The 20234-nt window shown below is 42.0% G+C and overlaps 1 protein-coding gene across 1 annotated transcript in view; it reads left to right on the top strand.

Annotated features, from left to right (window-relative positions):
* Window positions 1–12765: 12765 nt before the first annotated feature.
* gbe1b (glucan (1,4-alpha-), branching enzyme 1b) overlaps window positions 12766–20234 on the top strand; it is a 93127-nt gene continuing 85658 nt past the window's right edge. The window contains exon 1 of the mRNA XM_031751231.2: window positions 12766–13784. Coding sequence (XP_031607091.2) covers window positions 13603–13784 — 182 coding nt within the window. The 5' untranslated portion in view covers window positions 12766–13602. The remainder of the gene's footprint in view (window positions 13785–20234) is intronic.

Genomic DNA, 20234 nt, shown 5'->3' with positions numbered 1-20234 from the left:
AGCTCCAGTGTCCCCCTGCAGCTCCAGTGTCCCCGCAGCTCCAGTGTCCCCCGCAGCTCCGGCTCATTCCATCACCAGTCTCACACACTCACTTCATGCAGGGAGAAGGTCTAAGTTCCTCCCAGGGAGATTCCTGCGCTTTTAGCTGCTTCAAGCGAGTAATGCACTCCAGGGCCTCCCAGAAGCTAGGTTTCACCCCAGCTGTTTCTGGACCCCTGAAGATTAAGCAGCTCTCAGAGAACTCCTCCGTGTCAGTGTTGCCTGGGCAAAACCAGTGCTCGGTGCATTGCCAGTCACCTCTGTGTCAGCTAGTGGCCTCCTTGACCGCTGGCTCAGTCATGGCTTCCGCTGGAGGGTCCGAGGGACCGCTCCGCCTTCGTTCCTCGTAGCTCCAGCCTTTGCTTCCTGTCGTCGCTGGAGGGTCCAAGGGACCCGTCCGCCTTGTCTCCTGTCGTCGCTGGAGGGTCCAAGGACCGCTTTTGCTTCCTGTCGCCGCTGGAGGGTCCAAGGGACCGCTCCGCCTTTGCTTCCTGTCGCCGCTGGAGGGTCCAAGGGATCCGTCCGCCTTTGCCTCCTGTCGCCGCTGGAGGGTCCAAGGGATCCGTCCAGCCTGCAGCGCCTCCGTCTCCGGCTTCCACGCCGCCGCCAGCTGCAGCGCCTCCGTCTCGGCTTCCACGCCGCCGCCAGCTGCAGCGCCTCCGTCTCCGGCTTCCACGCCGCCGCCAGCTGCAGCGCCTCCGCCAGCTGCAGCGCCTCGCCTCCGGCTTCCACGCCGCCGCCAGCTGCAGCGCCTGCGTCTCCGGCTTCCACGCCGCCGCCAGCTGCAGCGCCTCCGTCTCCGGCTTCCACGCCGCCGCCTGCAGCGCTTCCGTCTCTGGCTTCCACACCAGCTGCCGCCTTTCATTCACGCCAGCTGCAGCGCCTCCGTCTCCGGCTTCCACGCCGCCGCCAGCTGCAGCTTCACCATCCACGCCAGCGGCAGCCTCACCATCTACGCCGCCAGCTGCAACGCCGCCAGCTGCAGCGCCGCCGCCTCCGGCTTCCACGCCGCCGCCTCCGGCTTCCACGCCGCCGCCTGCAGCGCTTCCGTCTCTGGCTTCCACACCAGCTGCCGCCTTTCATTCACGCCAGCTGCAGCGCCTCCGTCTCCGGCTTCCACGCCGCCGCCAGCTGCAGCTTCACCATCCACGCCAGCGGCAGCCTCACCTTCCACGCCGCCGCCTGCAGCGCCGCCGCCCCGGCTTCCACGCCACCGCCTGCAGCGCTTCGCCTCTGGCTTCCATGCCAGCTGCCGCCTCTTCATTCACGCCAGCTGCAGCCTCACCATCTACGCCGCCAGCTGCAGTGCCTTCGTCTCCGGCTTCCACGCCGTCACCTGCGACCTCTTAGCTCCGGCTTCCTCGCCGTCACCTGCGGCCTCTTAGTCTCCGGCTTCCTCGCCGTCACCTGCGGCCTCTTCCTCCGGCTTCCTCTCGCGTCACCTTCTTAGTCTCCGGCTTCCTCGCCGTCACCTGCGGCCTCTTAGTCTCCGGCTTCCTCGCCCGTCACCTGCGGCCTCTTCGCTCCGGCTTCCTCGCCGTCACCTGCGCCTCTTCGCCTCCGGCTTCCTCGCCGTCACCTGCGGCCTCATCGCTCCGGCTTCCACGCCGTCACCTGCGGCCTCATCAGCGTCGCCTGGTCCAGCCTCCGAGTCTCGGCGCCGCCTGGTCCTATCCCGTCGGGGTCTGCTGCTGACTGGCCACTTTCCAGGCCACTGGCCAGGCGACATCGCCGTCGTGGGCGGCCCCGGACCGCCGCCGCCTGAGTCGCCGCCGCTGCCGCCCTCACGGCCGCCCCTGAACTGTGCCCACGCCGGCGCCGCTGCCGTGCACGGCCGGCCTCCTGAACTGTTTCCTGGGCTCCGTGCTGTCGGCCCCTGGCCGCCCCTGAACTGCTTCCACGTGGCCGCCACTGCCTTCCGCAAAGAACTGCTTCCACGTGGCGCCGCTGCCTTCCGCACGGCCGGCCCCTGAACTGTCTGGGCTCCGTGCGGTCGGCCCCTGGCCGTCCCCTGAACTGTGTCCACGCTGCCGTCCTCACGGCCGGCCCCTGAGGTGTTCTGTTTTGGACTGTTTTCCTGTGTTCTGATGTGTTTCCTTTCTGTCTTCTTTTGGTTTTGGACTCGTGTTGTGTTTTCTGGTGCTCCTGTTTTGTTTTGGCTTCGGGCCCTCCTTCCTGACCCCCACCGCCCGCCCTGGTCGGGTTGTTTTCTGTTTTTGGGCGTTTCTTGGTTTTCTTGTTTTGGGCTGTCTGGGGCCAGCCTTTGAGGGGGGTACTGTCATGATCCTGGGTCCTTTTGACCCAGCGTTTTGTGTTTTCTATTAGTGTCATTTTGGTTCTGTTCTTCCTCCTGTTTAGTGTTGTTCTGTTCTGCCGTCTACTCCTGTGTTAAGTCCGCGTTTGCTAGTCTGTGTCTTTGTGTGTATGTGTTTCCTGTTTTATTGTGAAGGTCTGCGCCTGATGTGAGTGTTTTCTGTTTGCCTCCCTTGTCTCGTCAGGTTAATCTCTCCCAGCTGTGTCCCCCACCTGTGTGTAATCTCCCTGTGTTCTCTGAGTGTATTTCAGTCGTGTCTTTTGTCTTAGTGATTGCTGGTTGCCTGTGTTGTTCCTCGTTCTCCCTGCGCCTCGCCATGTGTGATTTCCCGGACCTCCTGCATCTGTGTTTCTGGTTTGTTTTGTTAGTTTCACCCAGTTTAGGTTTTTCAGTTCTCGTTCACCTGCCTTTGTTGTTTGTACCCACGCGTGTAATAAAGACTCACCTGCACCAGAGCTGCCGCCTTTTGGGTCCTCTTTATAAACTCCACACGCCCGCCACACCGGGCGTGACAGTTTTCTTGTGGATTTCTTTCACGGTTGTCTTCCAAGTCCAAAAACATGCTGGGAATCCATTTGACTGGCAACCTGTCAAGGGTGTTTATTGCACAGTGCATGCTGGGATATGATCGCCTTAGAAACCTTCACAGGATCTGTACGTCTGAATGGAAAAGATTTATTGGGCAATCCGAAGTTTAATATCTCTTCACAGCTGCATTGTAACTGTTCTCCTACAATTGCATGTTATTGTCAGAGTTTATTCACAAAAAAACAACCTTAAAGAATTCCTACAAATGAGCTTTTGATTGTTTTATTTTACGTTGTGTACTCGAATGCTGGAATATCAGTTTAACATCAGGCTGATTATTTTTTTTAAATGCTCATCCCTTTGCTTTGTTCATAGTTAATATTGATTAGAAACTCAAAATTTCCTGTAAAAAGGCTAATACATTAGGAGGTATATGATAACTATCATTATGACATGTTGTGACCTTTGTTCTAAATACTAAATAGAACATACTTGTAAATCTGAATACTTTATTTTCATTTTTGCTGCACCTCTGTGAATATATCCTTACCACAGCATTACTATTGAGGTACAATAAACCCACAGTGAAGCTGCATCCTTGATTCTGTTACATTTTATACCACATGCACCACGCTTTTCTTATTTTGAAGCTACTGTTAAATTAAACTCCTGTGACATCATCGACCAATTGAAGTTTTTCAAATGGTCGGCCTTGCAAGCTTTCACTGGTTCAGAGGCCAAAGAGGAAATGACAACTAATTCACCCTCTGCAAACCTGAACTTGAGACTTGTGGAGATAATCATATATCACTCTTTGTAACGGGTCTCTTTCAAAGCAGCCAAGCAAATTTGAATGGTAGCATGAGGCCACAGAAGGAGGTCTTTAAAGTGTGAGCGCAAGAGATGAATACTGAATGGATGGTTATTAAACTGCCTTTTATCACATAACGAAAGACTTGTCATAATTTCTGAGTCCCGTTGAGAGAAACAAACCTCATAGTTAACCACTGTGCCAGTAATGGCACTAAGGGCTCACTAATTTTTCAATCAAATCCTGAAAATATGAGATTCTAACTATTTAGAGCTAGATTCTTTTTTTCAGGTATTCCAATCAACATTTAAATCAATCCTTACATTCAAACTGAATATAAGGCTGACTCTTTGGATTTATTTTTGATGCCTAAAACCAAAAATTTCCAGCAGTTCTCTCACAGATCAGAGAGTTTAAAATAATTTAAGGTACTACATCAGTAAATTCCTTTGCCCCTTCTTTTTTTTAAAGACACATTTTAAATAAGTTGCTCTTTTAGAAAAATACATCAACATGTTCTTAAAGCGCCAGTAAAATTTTAAATGTCCATGCAGCACCAAGAATTGCCTTCGTAAAGTAACAAATGACCTTCTTTTAAAAGTGTATGCTGGGGAATGTTCGATTTTAATCCTTTTAGACCTCAGTGAGGTTTTTTATACTGTAGATCATGCAATTTTAATTGACTGCCTCAAGCACTGAGTGGGTTAAAGAGATATAGCACTGTGCTTGCTCAGTTACTACATTTCCTATAGAACCTTTTCTGTCGCTGCAAGCAATTTATCGTCCTCTCACCAATCATAAATTGTGGGGTCCCACAGGGTTCAATTTCAAGTCCTGTCTTCTTTCTTATATATGTTTGCTCTCAGACATTTGTAAACATAATGTTGTATTTAGCTGGTGTGACTGAGGGCTTCTTAATTGTATCTCCCTTTATATAGAACTCTAGTGACTGTAAAATTATGGACAAGTCAACTAAATCTAAAGCCTGATTTACAGCACAGTGAGGTTAGAAGTGTGAAATGAAATGACAGAAATGGATGAACAAGGTTTTATAAAAACTTTGGGTAAACAGGTAAATTAAAAGGCTGATGGGTGTGTGTGTGTGTGTGTGTGTGTGTGTGTGTGTGTGTGTGTGTGTGTGTGTGTGTGTGTGTGTGTGTGTGTGTGTGTGTGTGTGTGTGTGTGTGTGTGTGTGGGGGGGGTGGGTGGGGGTGGGGTTATGGTCTGCAAAGATAAGCAGTTTTAAACTCTGCAGAATAATCTTTGTTATCTGTGCTTTTCAATGAGGTACTCAGTAATGTCAAATGATTAGAGAATCTTTTCTACCAAATACCAATTCAGCCCAAACAAGATATTTTTGAAAAATAATTTCAAAACATGACAAGCAGTGCTATGTTAATAATTAATAATCCTTCACAACCATCACATCTAAATATTGCTTGTTCTATCTGGAGGTCTGTGTTTTAATCGACAATATAAATAGTGTGTGGATTTTTGCTCCCGCAATGATTTTTCCTGTTGTTTTAAGTTGATGTTCAGAGCATTTTTGGTATTGTGTGATGTTTTGTTGAAATTCTTTTTTTTAACCCATATATTAAACTCTAACAGGTCTGATGATTTGTACGCTCTGACTGCATCCCAAAACTGAATTTTGCACAGCATAGACTGGGAGAGAGACATGTAACTACTATATCAAGACCACCATGCAACTATGCCCGGTCTCCTAATATTTGCATCGAATTAAGAAATAGTATACAGACAGTATTTCCTCCTTTCCTCTGCACTGAATAAAATAGAGTACACAGACAGGCTCTACAGCGTGTAGGTTTGACTAGAAACAGATGGCAGTCAGTATGGCTCAGCTCAACTTCTACATAAAGTAACTTTGAACAGGAACTCGGCAGTTTACATAATGTGATGCAAAGTCATCACATTTTTAACACCCTCACTGCAGAATGTCCTGGGTTCAAATCTAGTCTGGGGCCTTTCTGTGTGGAGTTTACATGTTCTTCTCGTGTCTCTCTGGATACTTCAGCTTCCTCCAACAGTCTCAAGACATGCAGTGAGATTCCAAATGGCCCGTATGTGTCTCTCTGTGTCAGGTGGTATACACTAGATATACTGTATTACCGATATTCTGACGCAAATACAAAATATGATGCAATGGTGAGTTCTGTTGATGAATATAATAAAAAGTAAAATGAACAGATGTTTATAGCTGACCTACAATAACAGGACAGATTCTTCCCACAGTCTAAAGATAGTGTCTCTGTATTAAGTCTGTGATGGACTGGGGATCTCTTTGGAAAAACCGCATCCCTCGCTGTCATAGGCATGTTCAGTTAAATCGTGGGCTCTTCAACTTTAGAGATTTAGGTGTTTAAAGCACAGGGAGTACATACATCAGTTAATGTAAGATATGCTTTGTGCAATTTCAGTTACTTATTTTAATGCCAGTGTTGTTTGATCGCTGTTTAAGGCTTAAAAATGTGTGAAAGGAACCTGAAAGCCTCACGTGAAAATGTTTACTTCATTATCACGTTGCAGTTTAAACAACATTTCTAGACAATATTCAAATAAGAAAATCAGAGGACCACACCAAAGTTTCTTTCTTTAGTTCATGTCTTCTTTGAAACAAAAGAAGAAACACAACAACATAACTTTGAATATCTATTCGTTTTGTTGCAGTGTTTTGGTACGTGTTCCTGAATTGCAGCATCGAGAGGGAATATAAATGATCTTCTATTATGTCTGCTCAGATTAGGTGTGAATCTACTTTTGTTTCTTGTCCTTACTGAGAATTGTTGTTTTTGTTTCACTGCTTGATCTTGAAGGGCTGTGGAAACATAAATACACACTGCAAACTAGATATAAATACAGCGCAGTCATTCATTGTTTGAAGCCTCATTCATCTTGGCAATGAAATGGAAATTGGACACTTATGATTTAATACAGTGCTGTTTCAAGGTTTAGTCTCAGAGTCAAAATATGGGTTATGTTGATTTTCGAATCTAATCTAAAATATTTCTTTATGCCTTTCAGCATTTCAGTAGATGGACTGACTCCTTGAATTCAAACCTTTTTGATTTGCAACATAATCACACAGCATATTGCCATTCGAAAATATCTGAAACACAGCAGGTTTTAGACATGGTGGGATTATAATTGTCAAGGCTTGGAAGGAAGACGGGAAATGGTATTCTCAAACTGTGCATGTAAGCCAATAATTACACAGCACGTACTGAATTAGTCATTGGGATATGTGTTTTCTTTAATACCGAAAGGCCAGTGTAATTATTTTTCTCTAACCTTACTTGACAATTGTCTCATTGTTTCTGTTAAAGAAGTCCTGACTTCCCCTTGCTGAGGCCCAGCTGAAATTCGGCCTTTTCGCCCTCTTCCTTTGACAATGTCCCCAGAGCCCTTTCTGCTTGATTTAAGCCATTTGGCCTGTTATATTGTGGGGTCAGGTGTTAACAATTCACTTCTGCTGCAGGGGCTGACTAGTCTGAAATTCATAAATGAGTTTTGCCAAAAACCCTGAGTGTGCCGATATAGGTTCTGCTTGCCTCCTCGTGTCCTCAACCTACATCAGCAACCGTGACCACATCGCACCACATATTTGAAATCTTCTATCATCGGGATAGCTTTCAACCCCGCGAAATGTTTTATGTACCTCAGAGTTTCCGAAACTATCGTTAGCACATGCTTTGTGTTCAGCCTCACATACCAATATCGGTGCTTCCATCTGCTCTAATGACTCTCATTAAAGATCTCTATCCTCGTGTCAGTCTCTGGTCCTTTCTGAGATCCCTTCATCCTTGAAATTGAAGGCTGGAGTGAATCTTATCACCTCTCATTAGCTTCATCCCCATTTCTCTGGTTCCCTTTATTGCTCAGTGCTAACCTTCTCACTTGGTGGCATTCATGGCGCAGCGTCATCCGTCTTTCAAAGGAATTATATAGGTTGCAGTATTTCAGCACACTGATCCCTGACATCTAATTTGATTTTCAATAGAAGGGGGTTGTCTGTCTCATGTCTAAATCATATTTCTGTATCCTGTTTTACTTCTTTCATTGGTCTTTTCCTCTTTGTGTTACTGAAATCAGCTGCAATAAGTGCATGAGCACTTTAATTTGTATAGCTCTGATTTCCCAGGATTGTTGCCAAAGAAACTGTACTGTTAATTGCATGTTTATGGACAATAAATCACAAAACACTTTGAACACAATTGTCTGATGAGGAATTAGGTAATAGTCAATTCCACAGACTCTGAAGTCGGTACCAATTTGAGACTCTACTAAATGTATACTAATTATAATGTGGGATGGATGCATTTCCAGAATCACTAACTTGTCTTTTTATTACTTTTAAGCAATGTAGTTTGCATCGATGTGAATAAAATAGATCTTTTAATCTTCTTCACAAACACAAGTGCCGACTGTGCTCTTGTTTCACAGCTAAAATTTGGAGATTACTTTTTATTTGAAAACATGCTCCCTGAAAAGGTTTTTTCCTCCATCGATTGTTGGGATGCAGTGCACACACAAACACAGATATCTTATTCACTATTCAAAATACATGATCTTAATCTTAATCGAGTCTTGCACAAACAGTTTCAGAACTACAATCCTTGGAGAATGTGTTTAATTTTGAAATATGGATTTTAATGAGAGACTTCCAAAAAAAATGAGAGGCATCCAAAATTCATTTATATTCATGTTGAAATGCTCTGTCCGTTTCGCTTTGCCACTTGGCTGTGACAATTGAAAACTGGGATTTCCATGTGAGTAGCTGACCTTAACCCTTTAAAAATCTCGATTTTCTTTGTCTTGTTTTTCTGTGCTCATGAGCTTTCCCGGTACTGTTTATTTTCATGACCATCACAATCATTGGATGTGATTTAGTATTGGTGGTCATGTCTGTTACATGAGCTGCAAATGAAATCAGACATTTCACCTATAAATCTATATGTAGATATTTTTGAACAAAGGAGCACAAACTTGCAATATTTAAAAGAAAAATCTTTACGAGGGTGAATTGTCATATACAAAAAAAAGGATGGAAGACCTCAGAATAAGTTTTTCTGTTTCTGTGAGATGCCCATAAAATAATTTACATATTTTTTCCCCGAGTCAGTGGTTTCTTCGCCTGGATGTTCTCCTTATACATTTTGTTTGTTTATAAAACGTTTCAGCTTCTCTACTTTTTTCTATTGTTTCTCAAAGCCATGCTTTTAGAAATAAAGTCTTAGCATTCTGTGTCATCCCTGCTCAATTCTCTATCTTCTAACAGCTATAATTTTTGCCCTGGATGTGTCTTATATTGGTTGAACACCCTGCAAAGTAATTCTCTCAGCTTGGAGGCACTATAATGCTTTGATGAATAATTATAGGTTTTGAAAGACTAATTGTGTTTTTTCATTGCAAATGATATCAGTGTAGCATGCTTGCGTAGTCGCGTCAATTTAGTTGAATGAGAAGGTTGTTTGTGTCAGCTTCTATTAAGTCAGACAGAGCTGGCATTTCAGTTGTGTTCTGAATCTCTGATGTGATGTCTTTCTGGTTCAATACGATTCTACAGAGGAACATATAGCTCAGGAAGAAATGCTCAAAACCCAAGAATATTTAGGGCTTTGTCTTCAGATGTCAATTGAATTCTTCATAATGAATAAATTAAAACTACCCAGAGTTGTTACAAGTGTCTTGGGAAAGTTAAATAATATTTTCTTGGGGTGAAATTTGGGCGAGAAGAGAGGCAGGATGGAAGGCAGGGTTTTCTCAGAAATCTGCAGTGCTATTTGTGATGCATAAACTCATCAGATGAGCTCATCAGCTCATCAGATTAATTTTGACTGATCAAAGGGGAATAGAGGAGCAATAAAGCTCCCTTTAACCAAGCATCCTCAGGTTGTAGACAGAGTAAAAACATCCTGATAAGGCCTTAACTTTAATAGCAAGAATGGGATGTTTTGTGTTTCTGATTGCATACATTTTTTGTATATTTGTCACACCTACATGTTTAAGATCATCAAACACATTTTAATATTAGACCAGATGAGTAGATACAATTTTTTTGTATTAATTTAAAAAAAGCTCATCAAACCTACTTGTAGTAGTAAGTAATTGCCCCCTTGTTAAATCAAGAATTATTGTGATTAACCGCATTTTTGGAAAGTTAAGTTCAATTTCACAAACAAAGAAATCACTTAAATAGAACCTCCCTGACAAAGTAAAGTGGGCTAAAAGATCCCAAAAAGTAACACTTCACAATCTAAAAAACTCAAGAATACCTAAGAAAAAAAGTCAATGACATCTATTTGTTTGGAAAGAGTTAGAAAGCCATTTCTAAGTCTTTGGGACATGGCGAGTCCTTATCCACAAAAGGAGAAAACGTGGAACAGTGGTGAACCTACCAAGGCATGGCCAGGCTACCAAAATTACTCCAAGAGAGCACTGAAGATAGGCCAGGAGGTCACAAAAGGCCCAGAACAACATCTAAAGAACTGCAGGCCTCACTTGCCTCATTTAAGGTACTTGATTCAACAATAAGAAAGAGGCTCGGCAAAAATGGCATCCTCAGAAAAGTGTCAAGGTAAAAACCACTGCTGACCAAAAAAACACAAACGTTTGTCTCACATTTGCAAAAAACATCCTGATGAGTCCCAAGATGAACAGGGCTGAGGATGCTTTCTTGCTTTAGGACCCAGACAGCTTGCCATAATTATTTGAACCATGAATTCTGCTTTCTACTAGGAAAGCTGAAATAGAATATTTGGCCATTAGTTTGTGCCCTGGAGCTCAAGCACACTTTGGTTATGCAGCAGGGACAATTATCTGAATCACACCTGAATGGCTAAAAAAACCAAAAACAAAATGAAGGTTTTGGAGCAGTGTAGTAGTCTGGACTTAAAGGGGTCAGAGCAGGTCATTTACTAATCAGAAGGGTGAAGGTTTGGTCCCATGGTACTCCAGTCTACATGCCAAAGTATCCTTGGGCAAGACACTGAACCCCAAGCTGCTCTCTGATGAATGTTAGAAAACACTTAGAAAAACAGTGCTTGTATGAATGAGTGAATGAGGCATGTAGTAAAGCAGTGAGTGCTCAAGTAGAGTAGAAAAGCACCATATCAGACCCAGTCCATTTAACATTTACCAGTCCTATTGGCATGGCATGGCCTTGTTCAGAAACCCTCCAATATGGCTGAAGTAAAACAGTTTTCCAAAGAAGAGTGGAGCAAAATTCTTTCACAGCAATGTGAAAGATTCATTGCCAATCAAAAGCTTGATTGCAGTTCTTGCTGCCAAGGGTGGCACAACCAGTTATTAGGTTTAGGAGCCAATTGCTTCGTCACAAAGGGTGAGGTAGGTTTGGATACCTTTTTTCCCCCTTAATAAATGAAATCATCATTCAAAAGCAGTAGTTTGTATTTACCATGCTTATCTTTGTCTAATATTAAAAGTTATTTAATAATCTTAAACATTTACATTTGACAAATATACAAAGAAAACAAAACAAAACAGGAACTTTTCACAGTACCATGGAATTCAATCTGCTGTTGCAAGTTAGATCCAAATTTGTGTTTATGCTCATTTAGACCAGTTAGTATTTCTATCTTAGTGGTATTTTCTGTTGTTTTTGTTAGATCTCCATTAATCTTCATGTTATTGAACGAAATATTCCAATGTCAGATGGCTTACATTAGTTTCTTGTCACGGTCAAAAAAAACATAGACAAACAATGTTGTGAACTTTGCAGAATAAATGATTATGTCTGTGAAATCTGCAGGCAAAACAAATGTCACTTTTGGTATTGTGGGAAATGAAAAAATAATAACCCATTACCCATTACAACTAAAAACAATGTTTGACAACAAACTGTTTTTGTAATATGAAGTATTATTATGTTGTGCACATATACTGGTTGCAACTACTTGCTCCAGGTTGCCAAGTTAAGATCTGTCAGCTAAATAATATTTTTTTGTCTGTTTCTGTCACTGAGTCAAGTGTCTTTCCATAGATACCTATAAACATGTGTTATTTAGCTATGAATCAAAGAGACAACATTTATTGGCATAACCTTCTGGGGTGGACAGCAACACACTTGTTCCATCTATTACCAACAGATGGCTCTTTAGAATGACACTCGCTTTATGACCTTTAGCTGGGACAGTTTTATTTTGTGACAAGGACAACACTTTCAAGACCTGTGCTATTTCTTCGGTCGGCGTGCATATTTATCAGCCTTTTCCAACAGGGATTTAATCTAAATTATTGCAAGGTTATCCTTCTTGAGTTCAACTTAGTTCTACCACTTCAGTGAAGTAGCTTGGGCTAAAATTTATTGAGGTCACAATTAGCTGAAAACAGTGTGAGCTCTGCATTTTAGAAAGATAGCTTCAAGAAAGGAGTAAGTGCAGGTGAAGTGGATACTGAATCTGTAGAAAAGCATACATTCACTGCATTACAATGGAGTTCGGCAACACCTAACATTCTCCTCAACCACCACCTCACATAGACTAATGCTGATGTGCTCTTACCATGGGATCTCTTTAAATGAAATGCAGAAGCACATACTGCAGAGTGGCAGGTCACTTATATATATATGCAAAGCTTCACTTTTACCATGAAGTTATGTACAGAAAAAAGTTTACACACAGCAATGCATTTTCATCTGCATTTTTATAAGCATGGCTCATTGCACAGCATTTTAATTTACAAAGCCTCCAAAAATTGAGGGAAATCATGTTTAATAGTGAAATAATACTGCATTTCACTGATACATGTCACTAAGAAATTATTTTCATGATGAAAGAAAAAAAGACATATTGCAAAACACTAAAAACGGCCTAACACTCCAGTAGTGGTCCCGAGAGAGCTGTTCATTGCACCCCACATTAAAGATTTGGACATAACAAAGAACAAGTGGATTTTATTGTCAGACATTACCAGTAGATGGACTTAAAATATCCTTTGTGAGTATGATCAAGGACTTAAATCAAAAGAGTATCCTTTGATAGAACTGCAACTTTATTGATGAAGTCAAGGTACAGGGTGCAGTTTGCAAATCAAAGAGTTTGTTTCTTTAGAGACATGAAAAGGCAGTGAGCATAATTGGGATACATCTTCTGTGAAGTTTATGTTTTCCTGTTTTCCGTGAAAGACTCACTAAGTGTCCAAAATGAGACAGGACTGTACACTGTGGAAAATTAATGTGGCTAGCAAATTAAACAAACACACAGACGAAAACAATTTATTTTTCATGAAAATTGCAGCCTGGTGACTGCTCTACAAAAACATATTTACCATATTAGCCAGTAATTCTCGAGACAGACTTGGACGATAATGAGAGTGAAGGAAAACGTGACATTTGCCTGCACCAGCTTGTAGACAGGAGTTACTGGGAGCTGTCTGCTAAACCTGTTTCAAATACACAGTTGTTGGCCAATTCCTGTTAGTTACAGATGCCAGTGGCAGCGTCTGGAAAGATCATTTATGACAATAAATGTCCACATTTAGTGAGGATAAAAGTACAGCCAGTGGGCTACATGTCAGGATACTATCAGCCAAGTAACAGCAATTCTAGGCTAACAGTGAATCCAACAATTGACTACCACGTTTCAACATCTGTGTTAAATCCGATTTCTGTGCAGATGGAATTTCTTTTGAGCCACAAACTCAGGCAAACCCACAGCCTACAAAGCTGCTCATGTGTATACAACATCCTCATTTTCTCCTGACGCGCCAGATGCTTCCTCTGCTGTCACCTTAAAGTTACACTACAGCACTGCACAGTTTAGCTGTCTCCTCTCTGACCTGCTGGAACACAGCACGTTGTGATGGGACGGGCTTGGCATGCGGCACACTGATTCGCTGTTGTCTCCGGATACTAAAGCCTCGCGCACAGTGCATGCCTGTCCTCTGTTCTTTAGCTGTCAGTCCGTCCGGTCGGCTAGCAGCAGTCGGTGCTCGATTGGCTTGGTCTGGAGAAACCATGGCAGACCTGGGAGATAATGTTACAATTCCTGAGTTCAGCTGCCTTCTCCAAATGGATCCCTACCTCAAACCGTACGAACAGGACTTCAGGAGGAGGTAAAGCACGGCTCAAACGGCGGTTTTGTAAACAGCTTGTCGCCAAAATCAGTCCCCAGGCAAGCGAGCAAGACCCACGCTCGCAGTGGCATTCGTGTCTTGAATTAAAAACACACACATACTAGATAAAACCGTTGTTTGCAACACATCACAGGCTCGCCTCGTCTTCATGTTTGACATTTCAAGCGAATAGAGGTCGCATAGAGCTACGTTTCCCACCCGTGCGCAGTAGCTTTACACCCCCGCCCCCCTTTTCTCCTCCCAGTTAGCCGAATAAAACGCGTTCATAGGAGATAAGAGGTGTTCGGCTTATGCAAAAATAATGAACCGCTACCAGAAACTCTTCGTTTTACACGACAAGTTGCTGAAAAAGGGCAAGTTGTCTCCTAACTTCCTGTGCGTGATACTTCGAGAGCAGGCACGTATTTCTCAGTCAGCTGACATCAACGTTGCTTCCTGAGGTGGTGCTGTCAGATGCGTGCCTGTTGTTTTGTGGGTCCAGCATCTTCAGGGCAGCTTTTGCTTTCTGTAGGCCTTGCTCTTCATAACAGTGTTGTTTTTTTTCCCCCTCCCTCTTAGTATCCCGCCTTTAGTAGCTCTGCAACGTAGGAGGCTTGTGGCTAGAAAGGATGCTGCTGCAGCTAATGGTTTGTTTTTCAGGGTTAAAGGTTCTACAGTACGAGTTACCCTTCATGCAAAGTGCACTAGGTTATGTTATGTTGCATGATGTTCTTCTTCAGCTTAGACTTGACCTCCGGACATATAAAAGTATGAATGCACGACGTCAGAACTCGCCTTTGTGTGTGTGTGTACGTGGTATTTGTAAATGTATGAAGTGTGTGTGGGTTTATGAATTAATTGAGTAGCAGTTTAGATCATGTTACTTGAAATGCACAAAGAAGAAGACTCCTAGAGTTTTATGACCAGGCCACACTGCGTCATATGCTTATGATTTAAAAAAAAAAATCAAAGTGGAAAGTTTTGACAAATCCTAAAACAGATTAATTTGTTCAACTTTAATTAGTTCAAGTTAAAGTTCAGCTAATTAATGTCATTTTTCTTTTCTAATTAGAGACTGCTAGTTTTGTTTATTCTGTCACTTTTATCACCCAAGGGAAAGGGAACACAGTGAAAATTACAGGGATTTATAGAACGACTTTGCTTATTGTGACAATTAAAACAAACCAAAGTTAAAAAGAATAAAAGTTTACATTTCTGGAGCACTTTACAGAGACATGGTAAAAGGGGGAAACAAAACCTTGTCCTTCATTGGTACATGCACTGTCCTCATGTACATCAACCTCCAACAGTAAATAGACACTGTAAGTCAATAAATTGTGCAATCTTTCTGCTTGCTACTTAAATGTCCTTTTTATTTTTCATGTGTTTTTAACCTGATAATCTGACTATATTTCAAAGAAGGGATGGATTTTGTAAAAACAATAAAGCCCTGCAGAATGACAGAATGGTACACAATGATGATCATAGCATGAACTGTTTTATAGGTGTGAGGGCATCAGGCTCATCTCAGTCATGTAAAAGGGGGAGTCATGCTTATGTTCTTTTTTAACTTACTGCCAAATGGTGATGATGATCTACAGCTCAGATTGCTATCATGTCTACTCACTGCAGGGTCAGAGCCTGAAACTAAGCTTTAAAACTCTGCTTAGGGGCTATATAGTTTTATCAATTTTCATTACCATGTCAAATCTGGTTTCTAATGTGGCAGGTAAGGGACCGCCTGCTTTGTATTTCAAGCATGTAAGCAGGGCTCTAGCCTTGCAGAGAGATGAGCGTGTCAGCTCCATCTCAGACACAGCTTGGGATTTTTAGGCTTCACCGAGCCCTAGACGTGTTTCAAACACCTGTCCCGCTGATGAAAGTTGCACATAAATTATTTTACATATAGAATCGCTGCTGTGTGAAGGTTAATTCTTGATAAGCCCCTGGTGTTCTAAGGCCCAGAGTCCAAACACCGTATCATGAACGCAGGCACAGAAATCAGGAGCTTTCTCAGGCTGTGGTGTCACGCTGTGTCCCAGTACTAAGAATTTAGCTGGCTTATCAGAAAGAGACCTATGACCACAGAGGCTGATTCTTTAGATTTCACTGTGATGTCATTGCTCAAGGCTGCTCAGGCTGTGGTTTGCTGAACTGTGGTTCAAGTCAGATACAGATACTGTGCACAGTTGAAATGACTCCAGTAGATTTTGCAGGCCTGCCATTCTAATTAGTTATTCTGTGGTTGCAGGCAGCTCGCATTTTATCAGGATGCTAGTTTCAGATTGATTGTGAAAACAGCCGTTGATATTGCACGCAGGTTACAGCCCCAGTGAGCAGTGCCGTGTTGATATCGTTCATTATTTACTCTTCCTGTTGCGCAAGTCTGTAGGAAGTGCTGCTAGGATTTTGCAGCTCTGGGCCCTATGCATCTCTTAAATTGGATCAAATGAAAGTAGGGAGTATTGGGAATGCTCCTTAGTACTGCACAGATTTGCGTATGTCATCAGAACTCATCTCAAAGTAAAAGGAATAATTCTCAGTTTTCTGCTTGTGATGGTGATGTAATATATTTACAGAAAAGCTAATTATTGACTTTGAAGGGATGGCTATGAATGCAGATGCTCTGACTGGGGAAAAATGTAAAGGAGGAGTTAAAGCTGGAAAAGGGGATAACATGCACACTTGGTTGGTTAATAAGAATTATTAGAAGAGAGGTTAGAGAAGATTTGAAACACTGCCTGTTGTTTTAAATTGAATTAATGTTTTATGTACCTTCTTTGAAAGTGGCTTTGGAAGCATTTATTGCCTTTGCTTGAGGGTCGACAAAGATGTGAGTTAAATGGAGGAATTTTGCTTTCATCAATCAACTTCTGAGCAAATGTTCAGGTCTCTCTTTAGCCCCATTAATGCAGTTCACTAAGAAGAACGTTAATGACATTAGTTGAAAGTCACCTTGCTCCTGGCCTGTATGGAAGCCCTTTTTTATGTGAGCCAAGATAAAAAGCAGAAAAGCTTATTCTTGTCTTTCTCCAGGCTATTGCAGACTTTCTTGACACTTCTGTGCTTCAGCTGTCACCATCAGTCATACACAACACAACAGACCTTAACACTCACTCTAAATTTAGATGTCCAATTGTATAACAGTGAGTGTGTGAAAAGGGTGCAGAGTTCAGCTCATCTGTGGAGAGAATTTCAAAAAGCGGTTTGTAATCAGACGGAAAATATTAAACTGTGACTTTAATTTGGTTAAGATATCAAAATAACAGCACTTTTATAGTCCCTGAATCCATGGCTTAAAGGAACACGACACATGAGATGCCACAAAGTTGCTGCAGAGAATTTTTAATCAGACAAAAAATATTTACTTGCAAAAATCAAACACAAATAAAGAAGATAGAAGCACCAGCTGGGGGGAAAAAAGGGGAAGACCTTGAACCAGCCATGCACTGGACTGTTAGGCTTAGACTTTACCCCTAAATTAATAACAAAAAGCAAAACTAATGAAATCTAGACTCAAAGCAAGACTGTCCATTATTCCCATCTCAACTAATAATTAATAAGCAAAACTATAGCTAAAGCAAAATCCATTGCTAGCACAGGAGAGGTGTCTTCCCACTTCTCAAATGTGCCAATTAATTGAGGCGTGTGGAACTTCTTCAGCCTTAAGTGTTGAATTACAGGGGTGCATTAACCATTATTCAACACCACTAAGAGTCTTGTCTTTTCTTCTGTCTTCAGCATTAGAGGACTGTAAAAACAACATCCAACGCATCAGCCGCTAAACTGCGATTGGATAGTTGGGGAGCTGAAATAGACATGAAAGTACTTAAGAGCCAAAGTCAACATGACAACCTACTTTTCAGTGGTGCATCACCTCATCAGTGCGATCTTGTAACAGGACTGCACCAGAATGGCAGTGAAAATAATGGCACAGCACACATGGGTGTGTAACTCAGGAGCGCTTTAATGCTCTCAAACAGAGGAATAAGTGAGGTTTTTTTTTGTTTGTTTTTGACTTAACATGTCAGTGAGTGGAGCAGCAACATCAGAAGTTCTTAAAGAAACTTCAGTTGGAGCTACCATCCCCCAAAAAGCACTAAATCTCACTCTTGGAGGAGGCCACTAGAAACATCTCGATTGCCTTTTGTGTTTATTTTTCTCAGATGTACCACTGTTGCTTGGTTATACTAGGCATTTTCACCAATTTACAGTCACATTTGACTCAACCAGCCGTCAACCCTCAGCCATCCAGCGTGCTTATTCTATAGCATTAAGTAAATAACAATGTCATTCAGGTATGCTTTGCATTCATGCCAAAAATGTGTTGCTCATTCTTTGAAATGTGGCAGGTGTTTAGAGCACATGAAAGGGCATGACTATACCCTGTATGAAAGCATTTTGTTTCACAAATGTAGATATACCTCACTTTGGAAGTCACTTGCACATGGAATAGACTTTCAGGATGTCTGGCCTGGTCACAGAAGCTGCAAAGCCAATTCAACACTGTCTGCATGTTCTTCCATTTTAAGGAAGAGGGTAACAGTTTAACTTTTGTGACACAATTGAACACCTATACAGAAACAGCCACACCCACTCAGAGTTATCAGCCAGGAGATGAGATGAATGCTGTGACATTCATGCAGGAAGAGTGTGTCCGGCATGAATGTCATGTTGCAGATATGAGTTTGGGTTGTCACATCAGAAAATAAAGAACTATATGATTTTTTTTTTTTTTTTTTTTTTTTTCTTTTTGCTTCAGGAATATACTGATAGGTGGCTTGCTCCTGCTCATTATATGCATGTATAATGTATGCATATGTATTCTTCTGATACATGATTAGTCCTTCTTGCATGCATCTTCACCAACCCTCTTTAAAAGATTGACCCGTATTTTAGTTACAGAGCTATTATCAAATTTCCCCTTGTGGGACAATTAAAGGATTATTCTATTCTATTCTATCTCTTTTGAAAGGGTAAAACTTACCTCAGTGAATAAATAAACACACAACAAAAATCTAAAAATAATAATAATGATAATAACAAATTAAAGATGGTCAATGATTCACAAAGAATAAATAAAGTCTAATCTAAAGACACCTGTATTCACTGGGATTTGATCGGATGTGTACTACAAGTTTCAAGCAGTCCACCTCCTCACTAGAAAAGTCCAGAAAAGCAGGAAAACTGAATAGAACAAGAAAACGACATGGTTGCAGCACAGGAAATGTCAACACCCGATTACGACACAGCAAAAGTGCAGCAGAGGACAACGTCAAGGCAGCTTTACTATTTTTGACAAGAGTTTGAATCAGACACAGGCTTCTCTCGGTAATGATATGGTTTTAACTTATTCACGTGACATTGTCTGCTTCAACACAGCTAATCTGATGTGGCGATAATCTAAATCCGTTCACAGCATAGGGCCTGCTGTAACACCCATGCAGACTGGAAAAGGATTGGGCAAGAAAACTGACACTTTATCTGCTGTTTCAAATTGTCTGGCTTTGGTGCTTTTTTTTGTCAGTCCAACCTTTCATCATCATCTGTGCTGTAGACAAATTTTTCTTCCCCAACTCACACACCTGGTGAAGTTCAGAACAGCAACGACGTGATTAAGAATACTTTGTGGTTCTTTGTAGCAGTTTGAGAGGCCGTACACGCATACTGGATTCAAGCCAAGCGACTCTTGAACCACTTTCTACGTGCCAGAAATGAGAAGATGACTGTCCGCACCCTAGTCTTCACTAATCTGAACATGACCTGAGCTATAATGTTCCATTCATTCATTCTTGCATGGACACAGACAGCTGTGTCCAGCAGTGTCTTATGCAAGTGGATGCCATTTTTACAGAAATAATCAGATGCTTTGTTTGCAACCTCATCCTCAGGCACAGCAAGGTCATACAGGGAGGCAATGGAAGAATCACGATTCTGCTCTGTCATGAGATGTAGTGACAAATGCACATCGCCGAGGCCTTCGCTCTGGCCATCAGGCTCTTTAACAGATGATTCAGAGAACTATTTCCATCTACTCCATCATGATTGGGTAGACAGAGAGAAGAGAGGAGGAGAACAAATAATTTATCCTTAGTTTCGATCAGAATTTTTCTACACGCACAATTGGGCTCAGCCATGAAACTAAAATTGTTTTACCACATGATTCCAATTATAATCCAATTATTGTACAGTTAGTACATTAATAAAAGACATTCAGTAAGGTCCGTTTCATATATAATGAAGACTAGGTAAACTCTTGCAGCTGCTGGTTATCATTATTATGTTCCTGGTCAACACCAGAAAGAAAATTCTGCATTGTTATGCTTTTATAATTAGAGCTTTGAGGGAAGATAAAGGTTTGTGTAATGTCTAATCAAGTGAAGGTGACCCTCACATGTACTTTGAGTTAAGTGCTCATTAGCACAACAAAACACAAAAATAGATGGTTAT

Source organism: Oreochromis aureus, linkage group 14, assembly GCF_013358895.1.
Source record: "Oreochromis aureus strain Israel breed Guangdong linkage group 14, ZZ_aureus, whole genome shotgun sequence".
Classification (NCBI taxonomy): Eukaryota; Metazoa; Chordata; class Actinopteri; order Cichliformes; family Cichlidae; genus Oreochromis; species Oreochromis aureus.
The sequence above is the reverse complement of the archived record's forward strand: the minus strand, read 5'-3'. Positions and strand labels throughout refer to the sequence as shown.